This window comes from Poeciliopsis prolifica, unplaced genomic scaffold (assembly GCF_027474105.1).
Source record: "Poeciliopsis prolifica strain line A6 unplaced genomic scaffold, Auburn_PproV2 SCAFFOLD044, whole genome shotgun sequence".
In the NCBI taxonomy this organism is placed as follows: domain Eukaryota; kingdom Metazoa; phylum Chordata; class Actinopteri; order Cyprinodontiformes; family Poeciliidae; genus Poeciliopsis; species Poeciliopsis prolifica.
In genome coordinates this window covers 995,909-1,016,282 of record NW_026562419.1, presented here as the reverse complement: position 1 = coordinate 1,016,282, position 20,374 = coordinate 995,909, and the positions used below count along the sequence as shown (strand labels likewise).

Below are 20,374 nucleotides of genomic sequence, written 5' to 3'. Positions count from 1 at the left end.
TTATTTTTAGAACATTACATCATTCTGACTAATGGAAAACCTTTAGAAATGTGAGCTTGGAGTCAGTTTATCAAAAGATATTTATAATTACAAAAGATCCATATTGGAACATCGAATGAAAATTTACGAGTATGATCTTTTTAGTTTATAAAACAATCTAATGTATCAGATTGTAGGTTATGATTAAGTTTTAAAATTTAACACTGAATGACTTTAGAGGAATATGGTGATTTTTTTTACTTGAAAATATTAATAACTGAGTCTTGTTAAAAAAAGATTCATGTTTCCATGGAAAGAAGTGAAAATATACAAAGTCACTCTATAGGCGATGGAAGAAGACACATAACTTTAATTAAAACCACAAAGTCATTATTTTGCTTGTATCATCATACATGTACCTGAACAAAGAGATGTTATTAATCATTCATTTAAAAACATACAAAGAAAATATGTTAGAAATTTAAAACAACAGAGGAAAACATTGTGATGCCTCCCAAAGGAGCAAAAAGTGTTTCACTGAATCTGATCCCTGCTAAGAATCAAGTCACTTTGCAGCTGTATAAAAATACCAACGTACTGTAATAATCCTGGTTTCCTGTTGCAGAACCTAAACATCTTTTACAACTAATCTGGTTCTGGTCTGCCTGGTGCTTCACTTTATGCACCTGTACCATGAAAGGGATTGGGTCACCTGAGTCTGATCATTACAATAGGTGAGAAATATTTTGATAATGTAGAGCATGTACATACAAACACATTTTAACAATGACTTCTGTGAAACAAATATTTGGTAAAAAGGAAAATCTCTCTGCTGTTAGCTCTAAATCAAATCTCAACAGATCTCAATAATATTTGAGTTTTTTTCCTTTCAAACAAACATCACAGAGTTGACCTGGATGCTGCATGTGACCTGCAGCATCCAGGTCACATGCTTCAGACATGTGACCTGGATGCTGCAAGAAATTCAGATGGGGGTCAGGAAAAGACTGAACAGCTGGGTAGATTATAATTGTTAGCATGAAGGTCCCACTGAATAAACACATTATCTGTCCAGGACTCAGCACTAAGTTAGATGCTAACAACATTAGCACTCTGGGGATTACCAAGCTAGGATGTAAAAACAATACGCGTTGCCTTACATATGAACAGGGCCGTACAGAGACAGTTGAAGGGGTAGGGGCTTAACGTTAAAAAGGGGAACATTGAACAACATCTTAAAACAACAGCAACATAACAACAACCCATAATACCTACATTTCTAAGTTTCAATGAGTTAACACAGCCAGGAATGACATGTAAAAGAATGGTCTTTTTGCCCTCCAGCGTTGCATGAATGCGCAAAATTTCTCTTCGTAAACAATAACATGCATGGTGTCTAAATTTATACGTCATGAGGCATTGCCTCACCAGCTATGAACCTCACCGCATGTCACTGTTTAGCACTCATATGAATCTTTATGTGTTTAAGTAATTGTTTTTTCATTCTGAAACTTTTTCCACAGGTCCCACATGAGAAAGGCTTCTCACCTGTGTGAATTCTCATGTGAACATTGAAACTGCATTTAGTGGTGAAACGTTTTCCACAGGTCCCACATGAAAATGTTTTTTCACCTGTGTGAATTCTCATGTGAACATTTAAACTTCCTTTATTGGTGAAACTTTTCCACAGGTCCCACATGAGAAAGGCTTCTCACCTGTGTGAATTGTCATGTGAACATTTAAATTATTTTTTTGACAAAAGCTTTTTCCACAGGTCCCACATGAGAAAGGCTTCTCACCTATGTGAATTCTCATGTGAACATTTAAAGTTTCTTTATGGCTGAAACTTTTTCCACAAGTCCCACAAAGTAAAGGCTTCTCACCTGAGTGAATTCTCATATGACAATTTAATTTATATTTTTCAGAGAAACTTTTTCCACATGTTCCACATGAGAAAGGCTTCTCACCTGTGTGAATTCTCATGTGATTACTTAAAGTCGCTTTGTAACTGAAACTCTTTCCACAAGTCCCACAGGTAAAAGGCTCCTCACCTGTGTGAATTCTCATATGAACATTTAATTGACATTTTATGAAGAAACTTTTTCCACAGGTTCCACATGAGAAAGGCTTCTCACCTTTGTGAATTCTCATATGAACATTTAAAGAATCTTTTTTGAAGAAACTTTTTCCACAAGTTCCACATGAGAAAGGCTTCTCACCAGTGTGAATTCTCATGTGATTACATAAAGTCCCTTTGTAACTGTAACTCTTTCCACAAGTCCCACAGGTGAAAGGTTTCTCACCTGTGTGTATTCTCATATGACAATTTAATTTATTTTTCAGAGAAACTTTTTCCACAGGTTCCACATGAGAAAGGCTTCTCACCTGTGTGAATTCTCATGTGATTACTTAAAGTCGCTTTGTAACTGAAACTCTTTCCAAGTCCCACAGGTGAAAGGTTCCTCACCTGTGTGAATTCTCATGTGATTACTTAAAGTCGCTTTGTAACTGAAACTCTTTCCACAAGTCCCACAGGTGAAAGGCTCCTCACCTGTGTGAATTCTCATATGAACATTTAATTGACATTTTATGAAGAAACTTTTTCCACAGTTCCACATGAGAAAGGCTTCTCACCTTTGTGAATTCTCTATATGAACATTTAAAGAATCTTTTTTGAAGAAACTTTTTCCACAAGTTCCACATGAGAAAGGCTCTCACCTGTGTGTATTCTCATATGAACATTTAAATCCCTGTTTATGGAGAAACTTTTTCCACAGGTTCCACATGAGAAAGGCTTCTCACCTTTGTGAATTCTCATATGAACATTTAAATCACTTTTATGAGAAACTTTTTCCACAGGTTCCACATGAAAAGGCTTCTCATCTGTGTGAATTCTCATGTGAACGTTTAAATGAATTTTTTGACAGAAGCTTTTCCACAGTTCCACATGAGAAAGGCTTCTCACCTGTGTGAATTCTCATGTGAACTTTTAAATAATTTTTTGACAGAAGCTTTTTCCACAGGTTCCACAAGAGAAAGGCTTCTCACCTGTGTGAATTCTCATATGAACATTTAAATCACTTTTATGAAGAAACTTTTCCACAGGTTCCACAAGAGAAAGGCTTCTCACCTGTGTGAATTCTCATGTGAACATTTAATTGATTTTTTGACAGAAACTTTTTCCACAGGTTCCACATGAGAAAGGCTTCTCATCTGTGTGAATTCTCATGTGAACGTTTAAATGATTTTTTGACAGAAGCTTTTTCCACAAGTTCCACATGAGAAAGGCTTCTCTCCTGTGTGAATTGTCATGTGATTAGACAAAGTCCGTTTGTAACGGTAACTCTTTCCACAAGTCCCACAGGTGAAAGGCTTCTCACCTGTGTGAATTCTCATATGAACATTTAAAGAACTTTTTATGAAGAAACTTTTTCCACAGGTTCCACAAGAGAAAGGCTTCTCACCTGTGTGAATTCTCATATGAACATTTAAATCACTTTTTATGAAGAAACTTTTTCCACAGGTTCCACATGAGAAAGGCTTCTCACCTGTGTGAATTCTCATGTGATACATTAAACCATCCTTTTGTCTGTAACTTTTCCCACAGGTTGAACAAGTGAAAGGTTTTACTCCTGTGTGAGTTATCATGTGTCTGTTCAAGTTACCGTTTAGAGAAAAAGTTTTATCACAAACTTTACAAGTATATGATTTTTGCACTCTGTGAGCCGTCTTGTGCTTTTTTTGTTTCTGTTCTTCCTTTCTCTTTTTTCCTGGGTCTTCAGAATTGCTTCCTTCCTGATCCTGGTTCTCAGTTCTGCAGAGCCATGAGGGATGAGTTGCTTCCTCTGTGCTTCTGTTTCATTGAGAATCTCCCCCTCTTCACTGCATTGTGAGAGATCTGGACAAAAAGAAAAAACAAAAGCTTTTAAATGTCAATCAAACAAGAAATTCTTCACTTTAACCTCACTGTATCAAAACAGGATTTTCTTGGGTTCTTCTAAACTTACAGTCTTACAAAAATGAACAATATTTCAATCAATGAGGTTCTTCTGACCAGAATAGAACTAGATGCGAGTCAAAATATAATATTATGGATCTCCAGGTGAGCAAACAAGATGGCGATAGCTTAATCCAAAGGCTTCCTGACTAATGTTAGAAAAAGTTTTCTTCCTCCAAGTAGCTACAGAATATATATCACGTTAAAGAATGACAAAATGCCTGACGCGAAACACTTAATGGGTTTTTAATCTCACCCACTGATATTGTCAGACATTGCTCCACTCACACACTCAACACAAACGTTCAAAAGAACAAATAAATCTCAGCCTTTACTTTCCTGTGATTCACAGCAGAACTGATAACAGTGGGTGATTGTTGTTAATCGCACACATGCAGAAAATAATGGCAAAATGGTCCTATTGAAAATATTTGACATCAATATTGGACAATTTGGAAGATTAACTGCAATACCCCCCGAGCTGTAGCAGGTCCACATCTGGGCATGTCTGACCACATCTCAGTGGAGCTGATTCCTGTCTACAAGCCTCTGGCCTGCAGAACTAAGCCGACCACCAGAACAGTTCAGGTCTGGACTGAGGAGGCCTCCTCTGCACTTCAGGACTGCTTTGAGCACACAGACTGGAGTGTTAAGGTCGGAGCAGACTTGGAGGAAATACTCATCGTCCGTTCTGTCCTATGTTCAGTTCTGCACCGACGCTGTCCTCCCTGTTAAGACCATAAAAGTGTTTCCAAACCAGAAACCATGGCTGGACAGCACAGTACGGGCCCTGCTGAAAGCCCGGGATGCTGCCTACAGATCTGGAGACAGGTTGGCTTATAGCAGGGCCCGGTCGGAACTGAAAAAAGGAATTAAGCAGGCCAAGCTCCAGTACAAACAGCGGATTGAGGAACACTTCACCAACAACGACCCCAGTAGCATGTGGAGAGGCATCAGGACCATGACGGACTACAAACACAGCACTCAGCTGACCAGCCGCGACCCCACCCTGCCTGACATCTTAAACAGCTTCTTTGCCCGCTTGACACAGTGGGCAGCAGAGAGAAGCTGTACATCTACCCCGACTGGAAGAGCAGTACCAGCCTCTCGTCCTGCAGCAGCACCAGGTGACGTCCACCCTGAGGAGGATCAACACCCGCAAAGCTACAGGACCGGACAAGGTGTCAGGCCAGACGCTGAAAACGTGCGCCGACCAGCTGGCAGGAGTGTTTCTGGACATTTTCAATCTGTCCCTGCAGTTCACCATGGTTCCTGAGTGTCTCAAGTCTTCCCACCATCATCCCTGTACCGAAGAAGACGACCATCACCAGCCTGAACGATTACCGGCCCGTCGCTCTGACCCCGGTGATCATGAAGTGCTTTGAGAGGATTCTTCTGAGGTACATCAGACACTTGATCCCTGCAGACCTGGACAGCCTTCAGTTCGCCTACAGAGCGAACCGGTCAACAGAGGATGCTGTCTCCATCACTCTGCACACAGCCCTGTCCCATCTGCAGCATCCCAACACTTACGTCAGGATGCTATTTGTAGACTTCAGCTCAGCATTTAACACCGTCATCCCAGACAAGCTGGTGCTGAAGCTACTCCAGGTGGGGCTGCCTGCTTCACTGTGCCACTGGATCAGAGACTTCCTCACCAACAGGCCTCAGGTGGTGAGAATAGGTGGCTCAACATCGTCCCCACTGGTCCTCAACACAGGCACGCCACAGGGCTGTGTGCTCAGCCCAGCTCTTCACCCTGTTTACACACGACTGCGTTGCCATCCACCCCACCAACACAGTCGTCAAGTTCACGGACGACACAACAGTAGTGGGTCTCATTTCAGACAACAACGAGACCCCCTACAGAGAGGAGATTCTGCAGCTCACGCAGTGATGTTCAGCCAATAACTTGGTACTGAACACAGGGAAGACCAAGGAGGTCATTGTGGACTACAGAAGGTCCAGGAGGACGGGTCACACTCCCCTTATCATAGATGGAGAAGAGGTGGAGCGTGTGGACAACATCAAGTTCCTGGGCCTCCACATCACGTCTGACCTCTCCTGGAATACAAACACCTCCCACCTGGTGAAGAAAGCACAACAAAGGCTCTTCTTCCTAAGGAAACTGAGACGGGCTGGACTTTCCTCACGGCTGCTCCTGAACTTTTACAGGGCGACGATCGAGAGCGTCCTCTGCCTCAACGTGACTGTGTGGTATGGTGGCTGCACAGCACTGGAGAGGAAACAACTGACACGGGTGGTGAGAACAGCAGAAGGCATTGTGGGATGCCCCCTCCCGGACCTGGACTCTATTTACAAAGGCCGGCTCAAGAAGGGAGCTGGATCCATAGCCATGGATTCCAGCCACCCGGGCCACAGTCTGTTTGTGCCGCTGCCATCAGGCAAGCGGTACAGGAATATACGGACTACAACAAACAGACTGAGAAAAAGTTTCTTCCCCACAGCCGTCAGAGCCATTACTCCCTGCCGCCTCCTCCCACACATATCATAACCCCCACCCCCACTGTCACATCATCTACACTTTACCATAATTGGACCTGCTGCTTCTTCTTTGGCATGGTTGAGTGCCTTTAGTTAATTTTAGTTGTATATATTGTTATTATTATTATTGTGTGTATTGTTATTATTATTGTGTGTTTGTTTATTTTATTTATGGTATATATTTGACTTTTTGCACAGGAGTTGCAATAGAAATTTTGTTGAATCCTGTTCAATGACAATAAATTATATCTATCTATCTAAATATCAAAGGTGAAAATGATATAATTATTTAAAGGGTTTATTTAATACACAATTATTAAATATGTCATTACATTATTAAAATAGAAACTTATTAGCCAGTCAAGACAATTATTAAATATGCTTTTGATTGCTCTGTTCATTATTATCATCGCCTGGTTCCAGTTCCTGCAGTGTCACCATAAAATAATTCCCCAATCAAAGTGGAGGGCGGGGCTGGGCGGGGCTAACACTGACCTTTAACATAAATTTGAGCCGTTATTCTGTCAGAATATCTGACATGCATTGAGTACAAATGCGCATTAAGAGGTGCTGTCAGTTCAGCATCTGTGACAAGATACAAGAGAAAGTCAATAAATAGATTTATTGATGATGGATTGATATAAATGCATTGTCATGGTTTCACAGTGTAATTGACTGCAGTCCACTATGAAACCTGCCTCCTGTTCCTTGATGATGGTCTGACTGGTTAACCGCCAAGTCAGGATGTCATACAGCTGTTGACTAATTTTATGACTATCTCTCTTCTATGTCATGATGTTATGTTGCTGATTTAATACAAGCAGGTTTTCACCAGAGAAATCCTTTTCACCTGTGAGAATCTTCATGTGATAAATCAACTATTCTTTTCACTGAAACTTTTTCCACATGTTAAAAATGTGAAAGACTTCTTGTGTGATCAAGCAACCGATTAGAGAGAAGGTTTTATCATAAACTTTACAAGAATATAACTTTTGGACTCTGTGAATTTTCAAGAGCCTTTTTTGGTTTGAACAATCAGTTTTACCTTTCTGGCATCTTTTGTTGTGTTTTTGTTTTTCGTCTCTCTGTTCTCCTGGATCTTCAGAATTGCTTCCTTCCTGATCCTGGTTCTCATCCTCAGCAGAGCCATGAGAGATGAGTTGGTTCCTCTGAGGTTCTGTTTCATTGTAGATTCTTTGCACATTTAGAGGATTCACCAAAATGTCATCAGTCTCCAGTTTCAGCACCAGATGCTCTTCATCCTGACTGATGCAGAGTTGCTTCTCTTCCTCTTTCAACTCTTGATGTTCTGGTTCCTCTTGCTCCTGTTTTATCTGCAGAGGTTCTGGTTCCTCTTGTTCCTGTTTCATCTGCAGAGGTTCTGGTTCCTCTTGCTCCTGTTTTATCTGCAAAGGTTCTGGTTCTTCTTTATCTGAAGTGGACTTCCTCTCCTGGATGCTGAATTTATTTAGATCCTCCTCCTCTTGACACACCAGCACTGTGGCAGATCTGGACAAAAACACAAAACAAAAACTTTTAAATGTGAGTGAAAGAATGATAGGACAGCACGACAGCCTTTACCGCTGTGGACTTTGCAGCCCTCGGACGGCGGAGCGAGTTGCCCTTTTGGAGCTTTATTTGGTGTTTGTAATATATTCATGTTTTATGTGTTTTTTTTAGTTTTCACGGTGACTCAAAACTGGTTTGAACCGAGTAAAAGTGAACATACTGCATCCGTCGAGGCTCTCCGTGTTTTTCTTTGGTCTGAGGGACTGCTATACTATGGATCTCCAGGCGAGAAAACAAGATGGCGATAATTAAACCAAGTGGCTCCACGACAAAAAAAGTTTAAACAGCAGTTTGCTTTAGTCCTGTTCTTATACATAATTCTAAGATGAAAACATTTAATGCGTAGAGCAGCTTGTTTTCTAATGAACATTAAAAAAGAAAATGAACATTTAAACCCTATAAGTTGGGATCGCCACCATCGCTGTATTTATTAGAAATTTTAAATTGAAATTAGTATCCAAAAAAGACCAGCGGCATCCATCTAACCCATTTACTAACAACCTTGACCCTAGTGGGGTCAGGAGGTGCTGGGGTCACCCTGGACAGGTCGCCAGTCTGTCGAAGGGCGACTCAGAGACAGTGCAATAATATTAGCCTGCATGATCTTTTCCTCTCAGGTTAGGGCTCTGCTTTGCTGCACAAGCATCAGCCTTTTCCCTCCAATAAGCTTCTAGCTATTTTTATTACTTATTAGCCAAGTTTAGGACCCTGAATGCAGGAAGTCAATGTAAGACAACATTGTAATGATGCCCCACATGCTACTAGCAGCATTTAGGCTAACATTAGCATTTTGGCTCATTTTAGATTATACACTAATTTTAACAAACTGAATGGAGGAAGTCCATGTTAGTCAACATGCTTGTGACTTTCCACAGGCTATTGACTACAATTTAGCTTAGCTTAGCATTGATGCTAATTGTTAGCATCAGAGCGCTGGGTCCAAACTGAAACCACACTTTAGCAGGCCCGGTTACATTTCTCCAGGGATTTTCTATTTTTACTTAATTTGAGCGGATTCTTTAAATATGTTTCCGAAAACAACGATTATTTATCTGTAAAAACTCTCTTTAACCTCACTAATCAGTAAACCGTGAAGCTGTTTCGTACCTATCCGGTGCAAGATGATCTTGGGTATCCGGGTAAAATCCATCAGTCTGCGCTGATCGTCCATCTCTTCCTCCATCTTAACGTTGATTTCTTTCCACTCTGTGAATGTTTCTTCAGCAGGAGTTTCCTGCTGCTTGATAAACTCTCTGAGGCTGAACTGAAGACATTTTCACTGAAAACACGGAAATATTTACCGAAAACACCTAACCTGTTTTCAAAACGTCTAACAAAAGAACAGCTAATGCTCCCTCGTGCGCTCTGAGATGGTTCCTGTGTTTCACTTTTATTGCACTGAAGAAACTGTAAACAATTTTTAGTTCCGCTTTGCATTTTTCACTTTGAGTTTCCTCTCAACTGTTATATTACACATTTTACAACATTAACAAAGGTTCTTATATTTCAGTGAGTGAATCATTATTTTAAAGTAATTACACACAAACGGGACTTTTACAAGCCTTTAATCTCTGTTTATTTTGAAAAATTTTCTCAGCTAATGGAAACAGCATTGGATTAAAATAATAATTTTCAAGAATCCCAAAAAAGTGGGCTTGGAGCCAGTTATCACAAGATACTTTTGATTGTACAAACGGGCCATATTTGAAGGTATTTACTTATTTCTTGTGTGTAATTTTTAGCTTGTAACAGTCTATTGTTATATCAGCAATTTAAATAGCCAAATAATAATAAACTGCCTTTACCTTCTCTACAGTAAAACAGCTGATGGAGTTCTGTACATCCTCTCTAAGGGCAAGTTTCCTGCAACAATAAAGTGGAGGCATCAGAAATAATTGTAAACCCAGCGCACGCTGCATGTTGAACAAACCTCTAGATGAATCAGACTGAGCTCTGATCCCCTCCGCGATCATCCTGCTTTTAAATGTAAATGCTGATTACCCGTCTCCCTAATAAACCAACGTCTCCCCTACATGGGCAAGCGGAAGAGTGCGCAGCACCATACTTCATGGACAAGATGCCCCGGCTACACAATATATGTACAACCTGAGCAGGCAATGTTATTAATCATTCATTTAAAATCAGACAAAAGGGAAAATGGAACCAGACACATAAAATAACCAAGGAAAACACTGAGACACTTGATCTGGCAGGACTCATGTCTTTATCATCTATGTTACAACATGTGCCACACTAATCTGGTTCTGTCCAGTTCTTTGTTTTTCCAGACTCGATATGTCAGGAACCTTTCAGGCGATCAGAACTTGACTGGTTCAGAAAAACTGGTGATGAGTTTCTGTTGAATGATTCACCTCCAGCAGCAACAACCACACATCATGTCTCCACCTGCAGGCCTGACAGAGACGCAACTTTATGCTGCCACCTACTGACAAGAGCCTGATACTACAACTACATTGTTTCAGCTCAAACAGCTGTTATAAAAATCACTGACTCAGCCATTTTGACAAGTGTGAGAAATAAGAATCAAATTTGAGTTGATTAATTTGGATGGCAAAACCAGCAAAATCCTGTATTTAATGTTTTTAAACTTGAAGGTTCTTGATCTACATCAGATCAGAAAGAGGGAAACTCATTTGACTGAGGTCAACAAAACTAAAAGATCAGAAATCCAAAGCTTTAACTGCAGAAGACATTGTGTGAGTTGACTAACTTATGAATATTTGACATTTTTTAAAATATCCTTAGAATGCAAAAGAGATTTCTGGTTTGCTTTTGTGTCACATTACAGTGTTGCAGATCGTCTGCAGTGTTTTCTCTGGTTACAGTAACTGAAAGGTGTAAAAAAGGTCCATGTAGTTTCTGACAATGCAGAATTAATAACTAATGAAAACATTACATTTGAGATTAGAATAATAAATCAGTTATGAAAAATACTTTAATTTTGGAATATTTAATGAATGTGACCTTTTTTAAAATGTCTTGAATTTTAATATTTAAGAAAAAATCTAAATTTGTGTAAAACTCAAGTTTTACTGTTATTGCAAGGATCTTTAGATGCTTTACTTAAAGCTGACATTTAAAAATATTGCAACAGTTAATGACGACAATCATTGAATAATCCATCAACATTTATTAAAATCAATGTTTATTAAAAAGCACATTCTGCTCAAAACACTGGTACATTTTCAACACTCCTTCTTAATCATAAACTTTGCTCATACCAAAGTAAAACAATGACAAAAAAAAGTAAAATTATAAATCTGTTTGTGGTTAACTCTAAATCAAAACCTGACCAGATCAAAATTTTTTTTGAAATTTTATTCAAACATCAGTTTTATTCATAAAAAAACAAGATTTCACTGCTTTCATTTCTAAAGTATTTTAAAATCAGTCAGACACAAAAATGTAAAAGCTAAACTAAATTATTCTACATGCCACAGAACAAAACAAAAACCCACAGAAATGAATCCTGTCTGAATGTGATCCCCTCTTTAACTTCACTATCTAATGGGGATCTTAAGCACAAATACGACTGAGAACTAAAACAAAAAACTGGATTAAGAAAAACAAGCTGATAGCAGAAATCAGACCTCAGGTTTATCATGGCTGGACAATGAAACAAACAGTCACAGTGAATCACTAGCAGCCTGCAAGAATTTGTTTTCTACTTGCTGTTTACATTATCCAACCAGATTTTCCATTGGATTGGACACAAAAAACGGATCAGATCTGTTTCCTTCCAAAAGTTTCCAGTATGAGAGTCTTTATGTGACAAGTTAAATTTCTTCTGTCATTGTAAGTCTTTCCACGGATTCCAGAGGAAAAAAGCTTCTCACCTGTGTGACCTCATGTGAACTTTTAAATTACATTTTTGAGAGAAACTCTTTCCACATGTCCCACAAAAGAAAGGCTTCTCACCCGTATGAAATCTCATGTGAACATTTAAACAACCTTTATGAGAGAAACTCTTTCCACAGGTCCCACAAGAGAAAGGCTTCTCACCAGTGTGAATTCTCATGTGATAACTTAACCCGGCTTTATGGGTGAAACTCTTTCCACAAGTCCCACAAGAGAAAGGCTTCTCACCAGTGTGAATTCTCATGTGAACTTAACCCGTCTCTATGGGTGAAACTCTTTCCACAGAACCCACAACAGAAAGGCTTCTCGCCCGTGTGAATTCTCATGTGATAACTTAACCCGGCTTTATGGGTGAAACTCTTTCCACAAGTCCCACAAGAAAAAGGCTTCTCACCAGTGTGATTTCTCATGTGAACTTTTAAATAACCTTTTTGAGAGAAACTCTTTCCACAGGTCCCACAAGAGAAAGGCTTCTCACCAGTGTGAATTCTCATGTGAACATTTAAATGACATTTTTCAGAGAAACTCTTTCCACAGCTCCCACAAGAGAAAGGCTTCTCGCCTGTGTGAATTCTCATGTGAACATTTAAATGACATTTTTCAGAGAAATTCTTTCCACAGCTCCCACAAGAGAAAGGCTTCTCGCCTGTGTGATTTTCATGTGAGCATTTAAATGACCCTTTTGAGAGAAACTCTTTCCACAAAACCCACAACAGAAAGGCCTCTCACCTGTGTGAATTCTCATGTGCGTCTTCATACTATCCTTTCGAGAAAATGTTTTATCACAAAGTTTACAAGAATATAATTTTTGCCTGGATGAGCTTTCTTGTGCGTGATTTTTTTCTTCATTGTCAGTTCTGTCTTTCTGCTGTTTGGTTTTCTCATATTCTTCTTTTGTTTCTGTTCTTCCTTTCTTTTTTGTCCTGGGTCTTCAGAATTGCTTCTTTCCTGATTCCGGTTCTCAGTTTCTGCAGAGCCGTGAGAGATGAGTTGGTTCCTCTGTGGTTCTGTTTCATTGAGAACCTCCTCTTTACACACACAACATTGTGGGAGATCTGGACAAAAAGAAAACAAAAGCTTTTAAATTTCAATCAAACAAATTATCCTTCACTTTATTATCTTCACACATCCATCCATCCATCCATTTTCTTCCACTTATCCGGGGTCGGGTCACGGGGATAGCAGCTTCAGAAGGGAGGCCAGACTTCCCTCTCCCCATCCACTTCTTCCAGCTCCTCCAGGGGAACCCCGGGGCGTTTCCAGGCCAGTCGGGAGACATAGTCCCTCCAGCATGTCCTGGATCTTCCCGGGGCCTCCTCCCAGTGGGACGTGCCCGGAACACCTCACCAGGGAGGCGTCCAGGAAGCATCCTGACCAGATACCCGAGCCACTTCAGCTGGCTCCTCTCGTTGTGGAGGAGCAGCGACTCTACTCTGAGACCCTCCCAGATGAACGAGCTTCTCTCTCTAAGGGAGAGCCCAGCCAAGACCATGGCCTCGGATTTGGAGGCGCTGATCCTCATCCCGGCTGCTTCACACTCGGCTGTGAACCGCTCCAGCGAGAGCTGCAGATCACGTCCTGATGAAGCCAACAGCACTACATCACGAAGGGCAGCCCTGGCAGAGTCCAACCCTCACCGGAAACGACCCCGACTTACTGCTGGAAATGCGGACGAGACACTTCTCACCTGTGTCTCAGCCTGTATCAAAGGGCCCGGTGTCCCATACTGCCGGAGAACACCCCTCAAAGCTTGTCTGCAGAGATTGGAGAGCCTGACCCAGAGTCCTAGGCTCATCTTCCTCAATGGAAGGCATGTTGGTGGGATTGAGGAGGTCTTTGAAGTATTCTCCCCACCCGCCCACAATGTCCTGAGTCGAGGTCAGCAACACACCATCCCCACTATAAACAGTATTGGTGCTGCACTGCTTCCCTCTCCTGAGACACCGGATGGTGGAACAGAATCGCCTCAAAGCCATGTGGAAGTCTTTCTCCTTGGCCTTTCCAAACTCCTCCCATGCCCAAGTTTTCTCCTCGGCAACCACCGAGCCGTATGCCGTTTCGCCCACCAGTACCCATCAGCTGCTTCTGTAATCCCACAAGTCAAAAAGGCCCAATAGGACTCCTTGAACTTGACAGCATCCCTCACCGAAGGGTTGCCACCGTGAGGCAACAACTTTACGGCCACAGCTCCGATCGGCTGCCTTGGCACAAGAGGCACGGAACATTGTCCACTCAGACTCAATGACCCCCACTTCCCTCGAAACGTGTTTGAAGTTCCGGAGATGGCAGTTAAAGCTCCGTCTCACAAGGGATTCTACCAGACGTTCCCAGCTCACCCTCATAACACGTTTTCCTCGTGTTCCTCCCAACCACACCTCCAGGTCTCAAAGTCGTTGTCCATGTGAGCGTTGAAGTCCCCCAGCAGAACAAGGGAGTCCGCAGGAGGGTCACTCTCCAGTACCCCTTATAAGGACTCCAAGAAGGGGGTAATCTGAATTGTTTATGGCCCGTAAGCACAAACAGTCAGGACCCGGCCCCACACCCATAGACGGAGGGAGGCTACCCTCTCATTCACAGGGGTAAGTCCTGTGAATGAGACCCAATGTACAGGCACTGAGATGGGGAGCAACAAGTATGTCCACTACTGCCCAATGCCTCTCACCGTGGGCAACTCCAGAGTGGAAGTATGTCCAGCCCCTCTCAAGGAGACTGGTTCCAGAACCAGAGCCATGCGTCGAGGTAAGGCCAACTATTTCTAGCCGGAAGCTCTCAACCTCGCACACTAGCTGTGGCTCCCCCCCACCAGAGAGGTGACATTCCACGTCCCAAGAGCCAGCTTCTGCAACTGAGGATCGGACCGCCAGGGCCCCCTCCCTTGGCCGCCACCCATAACACATTGACACCTTTGGCCCCTCCTACGGGTGGTGGGCCCATGGGAGGGGGGGACCCATGTTTCATCTTCGGACTGAGCCTAGCTGGGCTCCATGGGTAAAAGCCGGCCACCAGGCGCTCACCTTTGTGACCCCCCCTCCTGGCCTGGCTCCAGAGTGGGCCCTGGTGACTCACGTCAGGGAGAGGGAACACAAATTCCAAAGTTGTTATCCATCATCGGGTCTTCGGGCTGCACTTTGTCTGGTCCCTCACTTAGGACCTGTCTTCCTTGGGGGACCCTACTTGGGGTATAAAGCTGCAGACAGCATAGCTCCGAGGATCACTAGGGCACTCAAACCTCTTCACCGCAATAAGGTGGCAGCCCAAAGAGAGGCTGCCACCTTATCGCTGCCACCTGCATTTAATATCTTGATACATCAAAACAGGATTTCTTCAGTTTTTCTAAAATTACATTCTTACAAGAATGAACATTAATTCAACCAATGAGGTTCTTCTCACCAGGAAGGAACTAGATGCGAGTCAAAATATGATATCATGGACCTCCAAGTGAGCAAACAAGATGGCGATAGTTTCACCTGGTGGCTTCCTGACAAATATTACAAAAAGTTTGAAGAGTCGCATAAAATGCCTAACACAGAACCCCAAATGGCCTTTTAATCTCACCCATTGATATTGTCAGACATTGCTCCGCTCACACACTCAACACAAACCTTCAAAGGCACGACTAAATTTCAGCTTTTACTTTCCTGAGAGATGCAGCAGAATTGGTAACAGTGGGGTGATTGTCGTTAACATGCAGAAGATAATGGCAAAATGATCCTATTGAAAATATTTGACATGAATATTGAACAACGTGGAAGATTAAATATGGTAGGTGAAAATAGACAATGATATAAATTTAAGCATTTTATTTAATACTCAATTCATTAAATATGTCACTACATCATTAAAATGGAAACACTCAATCATGATAATTAATAATTAACCATTTAATTGTCTGTTCTTCTTATTATTAATATCACTATTATTTCCTGGTGTCAGTTCCTGCAGTATAACAATGAAATCACCTTTTGATCCTTTATCCAGGAGTCGCAACTTTGTTCACTGAACTTGTTAGTTCAGTAAAGACAAGCAGTGGTTACTGCATTCTAGTGAATTAATAAAAGACACCTGATCTCAGTCTCCTTGTACCATTTCACCACAGTGACTCTTTTACATGTCTATCGCTGTTACTGATGTATAAAAAAATTCTATAATTAATAAACAAATAATGCTCAACCTGCTGGTTTTCCAGACTTGTAGTACACTGGGAAAAACCCTGAGATTCTTTAAAAAAGCAGCATAAATCTTTTCATTTTGAATTAAAAAACATCTATGTTTGCCAACTATAAGCAGTATTTTTCTAATATGTCTCTTAAACTGATTTATATAATCAGTCATTTATTTATTGTTTAATTTGACATAGAAAGCAGCTAAGCAATAGCAAACAGATGGTACACAAAGCAATAAAAACTAATTATTTTTAAAATAATCTTTAACCAGTACGAGTAAAGATCAGACTGTCACGGATCACAAACTGTAACTTAGACATTATATGATGAATAGTAAACAGTCCAGGTCAAAGTTGATCATTCTAAGTGTTTAGAATGACATGAGATGCGTTTAAGGCACTTTTTAAAGTAGGAAATTAAACCTCAATAACACCAATAAGCAACTAATTTGTAGAATAAAAGATAAATTATAGATACAATTTATTATAAAATAGACTTTTACTTTTTATTTTTTAGGACTAGCAGAGAAGAACCTGCTGGCCCTGACAGCCTCCACTGAGTATTTAATGTTTATAATGTTTGCGGATTCTTTAAACAGGTTTCAGATGCAGCGATGTTTAACCAGTCTATCAGTAAACAGTGAAGCTGTTTCCTAAGTATTCAGTGTCCAGGTATTTCCTGAAACTGGTCGGTAAACAGAAAGGCGGCACGGAAACTGTACTTGTCCTATTATATGATTAATAAATCATAATAGAATAATATTATATGATGACTAATAGATCGCTGTTGATCATTTTTAAGTATTTAATGTTTGCAGCTGCGGAGGATTTATTAGTCTTTTAGTTTGGAGTAAAAGCTCTTTGAGTTCAGCGCTTAACCTCTTTAAAACATCTCCAACTTTATTCAACCTGACTAATCAGTAAACCGTGAAGCTGTTTCGTACCTATCCGCTGCAACATGAGCTTCGGTATTGTGGTGTTACTCATTAATCTGGTTCTGCTCCCATGCGGTGTTTTCGAAGCGCACTGAACTCTGAATAATTGAATATTGAACAATAATGTGACCTTGGGCAGAGCTTTTGTTATGTGTGGAGAAACATAAATCCTCCTTTACCAGATCACACAGATAAGTTTGTGAAAAATTACCAAAGACACTGTTGCAAAATAAACACAGTTTATAAAGTTCAAAAAGCCTACAGTTCACTCAGAATAAATGACTAAATAATGAATAAATGACTCTGTTGAAACTTGCTTTGAAACTAATTTTCCAAATGCAACATTAAACATTTTTGCTTCAAATGGGATCTATAATAATGTTTTGCAAACGGTTTTGTCACACAAGAGGCATTTTTCAACAGGCATCCACACAGCCACCTACAATTCAGAAACATCTGCGGCGCGCAAATGTTTCAACCAGTGAATCTGAAACATCGGCCCAGAAAGTTTCCTACATTGTTTCGAGCTGTCTTTAACCTGTTTTTAATTCTGCTGAGTAAAATTTAAAGCTGTTTCGTACCTATCCGGTGCAAGATGATCTTGGGTATCCGGGTAAAATCCATCAGTCTGCGCTGATCGTCCATCTCTTCCTCCATCTTAACGTTGATTTCTTTCCACTCTGTGAATGTTTCTTCAGCAGGAGTTTCCTGCTGCTTGATAAACTCTCTGAGCTGAACTGAAGACATTTTCACTGAAAACAAGAAAATATTTACCGAAAACTCCAAACCTGTTTTCAAACCGTCTAACAAAAGAACAGCTAATGCTCCCTCGTGCGCTCTGAGATGATTCCCGTGTTTCACTTTGACTGCACGGAAGAAACTGTAAAGGATTTTTAGTTCCGCTTTGAATTTTCCACTTTGAGTTTAATCTCAACTGTTATATTAAATATTTTACAACATTAACAAAAGGTTCATATATTTCAGTGAGTGAATCACAGTATTAAAGTAATTACACACATCGGGAGTTTTACAAGCTTTTAATCTTTGTTTATTTAGAAAATTTTCCTCGGCTAATTGAAACACAGCATTTATGATTAAAATAATAATTTTAAAGAATTCTAAAAATGTGGGCTTAGAGCCAGTTATCACAAGATACATTTGATTGTACAAAAGGACCGTATTTGAATGTATTTTCTTATTTCTTGTGTGATTTTTAGCTTGTCACACAGACTCATGTTATATCAGGTTGTATTTGTATTTTGTAAATCAGTCTTGACGTTAAACTGTAAATGACTACATATATTTTAGAGGAACACAGATTTGTTGTTTTGTCTTGAGAAAATTGAGAATAACTGACTTGTCTTGTGAAAGAAGCCGTGTTGCCAAGAAAGTGAAAACATGAAAGATCACTGAAGAGATAAAATGTGAGACATGAGATCACTTTCATAAAAAAACAGAAAATCAGAATTGCGTTGATAGCACAATATGTATGTGACCTTGGGCAGAGCTTTTGTTATGTGTGGAGAAACATAAATTCTCTTTTTACCAGATCACACAGATAAGTTTGTAAAAATTACCAAAGACACTGTTGCAAAATAAACACAGTTTATAAAGTTCAAAAAGCCTACAGGCATAAATAGTCAGTTTATTTTATTTTACAAAAATGACCACACTAAATGTAGGAGACGATGTTGGCCCTGGAAACCTTAGAGCTGAAAGCCAGTTAAAACCCAATTAAATAAAGTTAGACTGCTTGGGGAGGAATAATAAGAAAAACCCAAATATAACTAAATGGACCTGAGTGCTCCCAAACAAAAACATACACAAAAAAAATCCCTTGTGAGTAAAAAAGCAAAGAAAAGACAAACTCTCCTTCCACTGCTCTCCTGAATCTGGATGAAACAGCTTGGAACCCGGGGACAGCATCGATCCTTTTGCTTTACAAACAAGCCTGGAGGGCTGGACAATAAAAACTCCACTTCCCCTCGACGACAAAACCCCAAAAGAAATAAAGAATTTAATCACTAACTATTCAGAAAATAAATTCTAAACTAATGCAACCCTGAAATCAAAACTAAACTAAAACTGAAACAGTAGCAGGCCAACCTGCACACAACAGAAATACAATTAGACAAATACCTTAAATAGCCAAATAATAATAAACTGCCTTTACCTTCTCTACAGTAAAACAGCTGATGGAGTTCTGTACATCCTCTCTAAGAGCAAGTTTCCTGCAACAATAAAGTGGAGGCATCAGAAATAATTGTAAACCCAGCGCACGCTGCATGTTGAACAAACCTCTAGATGAATCAGACTGAGCTCTGATCTCCTCCGCGATCATCCTGCTTTTAAATGTAAATGCTGATTACCCGTCTCCCTAATAAACCAACGTCTCCCCTACATGGGCAAGCGGAAGAGTGCGCAGCACCATACTTCATGGACAAGATGCCCCAGCTACACAATATATGTACAACCTGAGCAGGCAATGTTATTAATCATTCATTTAAAATCAGACAAAAGGGAAAATGGAACCAGACACATAAAATAACCAAGGAAAACACTGAGACACTTGATCTGGCAGGACTCATGTCTTTATCATCTATGTTACAAACATGTGCCACACTAATCTGGTTCTGTCCAGATTCTTTGATTTTCCAGACTCGATATGTCAGGAACCTTTCAGGCGATCAGAACTTGACTGGTTCAGAAAAACTGGTGATGAGTTTCTGTTGAATGATTCACCTCCAGCAGCAACAACCACATCATGTCTCCACCTGCAGGCCTGACAGAGAAGCAACTTTATGCTGCCACCTACTGACAAGAGCCTGATACTACAACTACATTGTTTCAGCTCAAACAGCTGTTATAAAAATCACTGACTCAGCCATTTTTACAACTGTGAGAAATAAGAATCAAATTTGAGTTGATTAATTTGGATGGTAATACGAACAAAATCCTGTATTTAATGTTTTTAAACTTGAAGATGTTTTTCCTTCAGTGGTTCTTGATCTACATCAGATCAGAAAGAGGGAAACTCATTTGACTGAGGTCAACAAAACTAAAAGATCAGAAATCCAAAGCTCTTAACTGCAGAAGACATTGTGTGAGTTGACTAACTTATGAATATTTGACATTTTTTAAATATTCTTGAATGCAAAAGAGATTTCTGGTTTGCTTTTGTGTCACATTACAGTGTTGCAGATCGTCTGCAGTGTTTTCTCTGGTTACAGTAACTGAAAGGTGTAAAAAATGTCCATGTAGTTTCTGACAGGGGAGAATTAATAACTAATGAAAACATTACATTTGAGATTAGAATAATAAATCAGTTATGAAAAATACTTTAATTTT

At 40.2% G+C, this 20,374-nt stretch overlaps 1 protein-coding gene and 2 pseudogenes across 1 annotated transcript; all 3 read right to left on the bottom strand.

Moving 5' to 3' along the window:
* Positions 1-1,538: 1,538 nt before the first annotated feature.
* LOC129376429 (gastrula zinc finger protein XlCGF49.1-like) lies at positions 1,539-2,218 on the bottom strand. Its single transcript, XM_055056066.1, has one exon. It carries the CDS (start codon positions 2,212-2,214, stop codon positions 1,636-1,638), a length of 579 nt encoding a protein of 192 aa, XP_054912041.1. The 5' UTR covers positions 2,215-2,218; the 3' UTR covers positions 1,539-1,635.
* Positions 2,219-2,693: 475 nt separating this feature from the next.
* LOC129376463 (gastrula zinc finger protein XlCGF8.2DB-like) lies at positions 2,694-3,701 on the bottom strand (annotated as a pseudogene).
* Positions 3,702-11,346: 7,645 nt separating this feature from the next.
* Positions 11,347-12,686, bottom strand: LOC129376462 (gastrula zinc finger protein XlCGF8.2DB-like; annotated as a pseudogene).
* Positions 12,687-20,374: the final 7,688 nt, after the last annotated feature.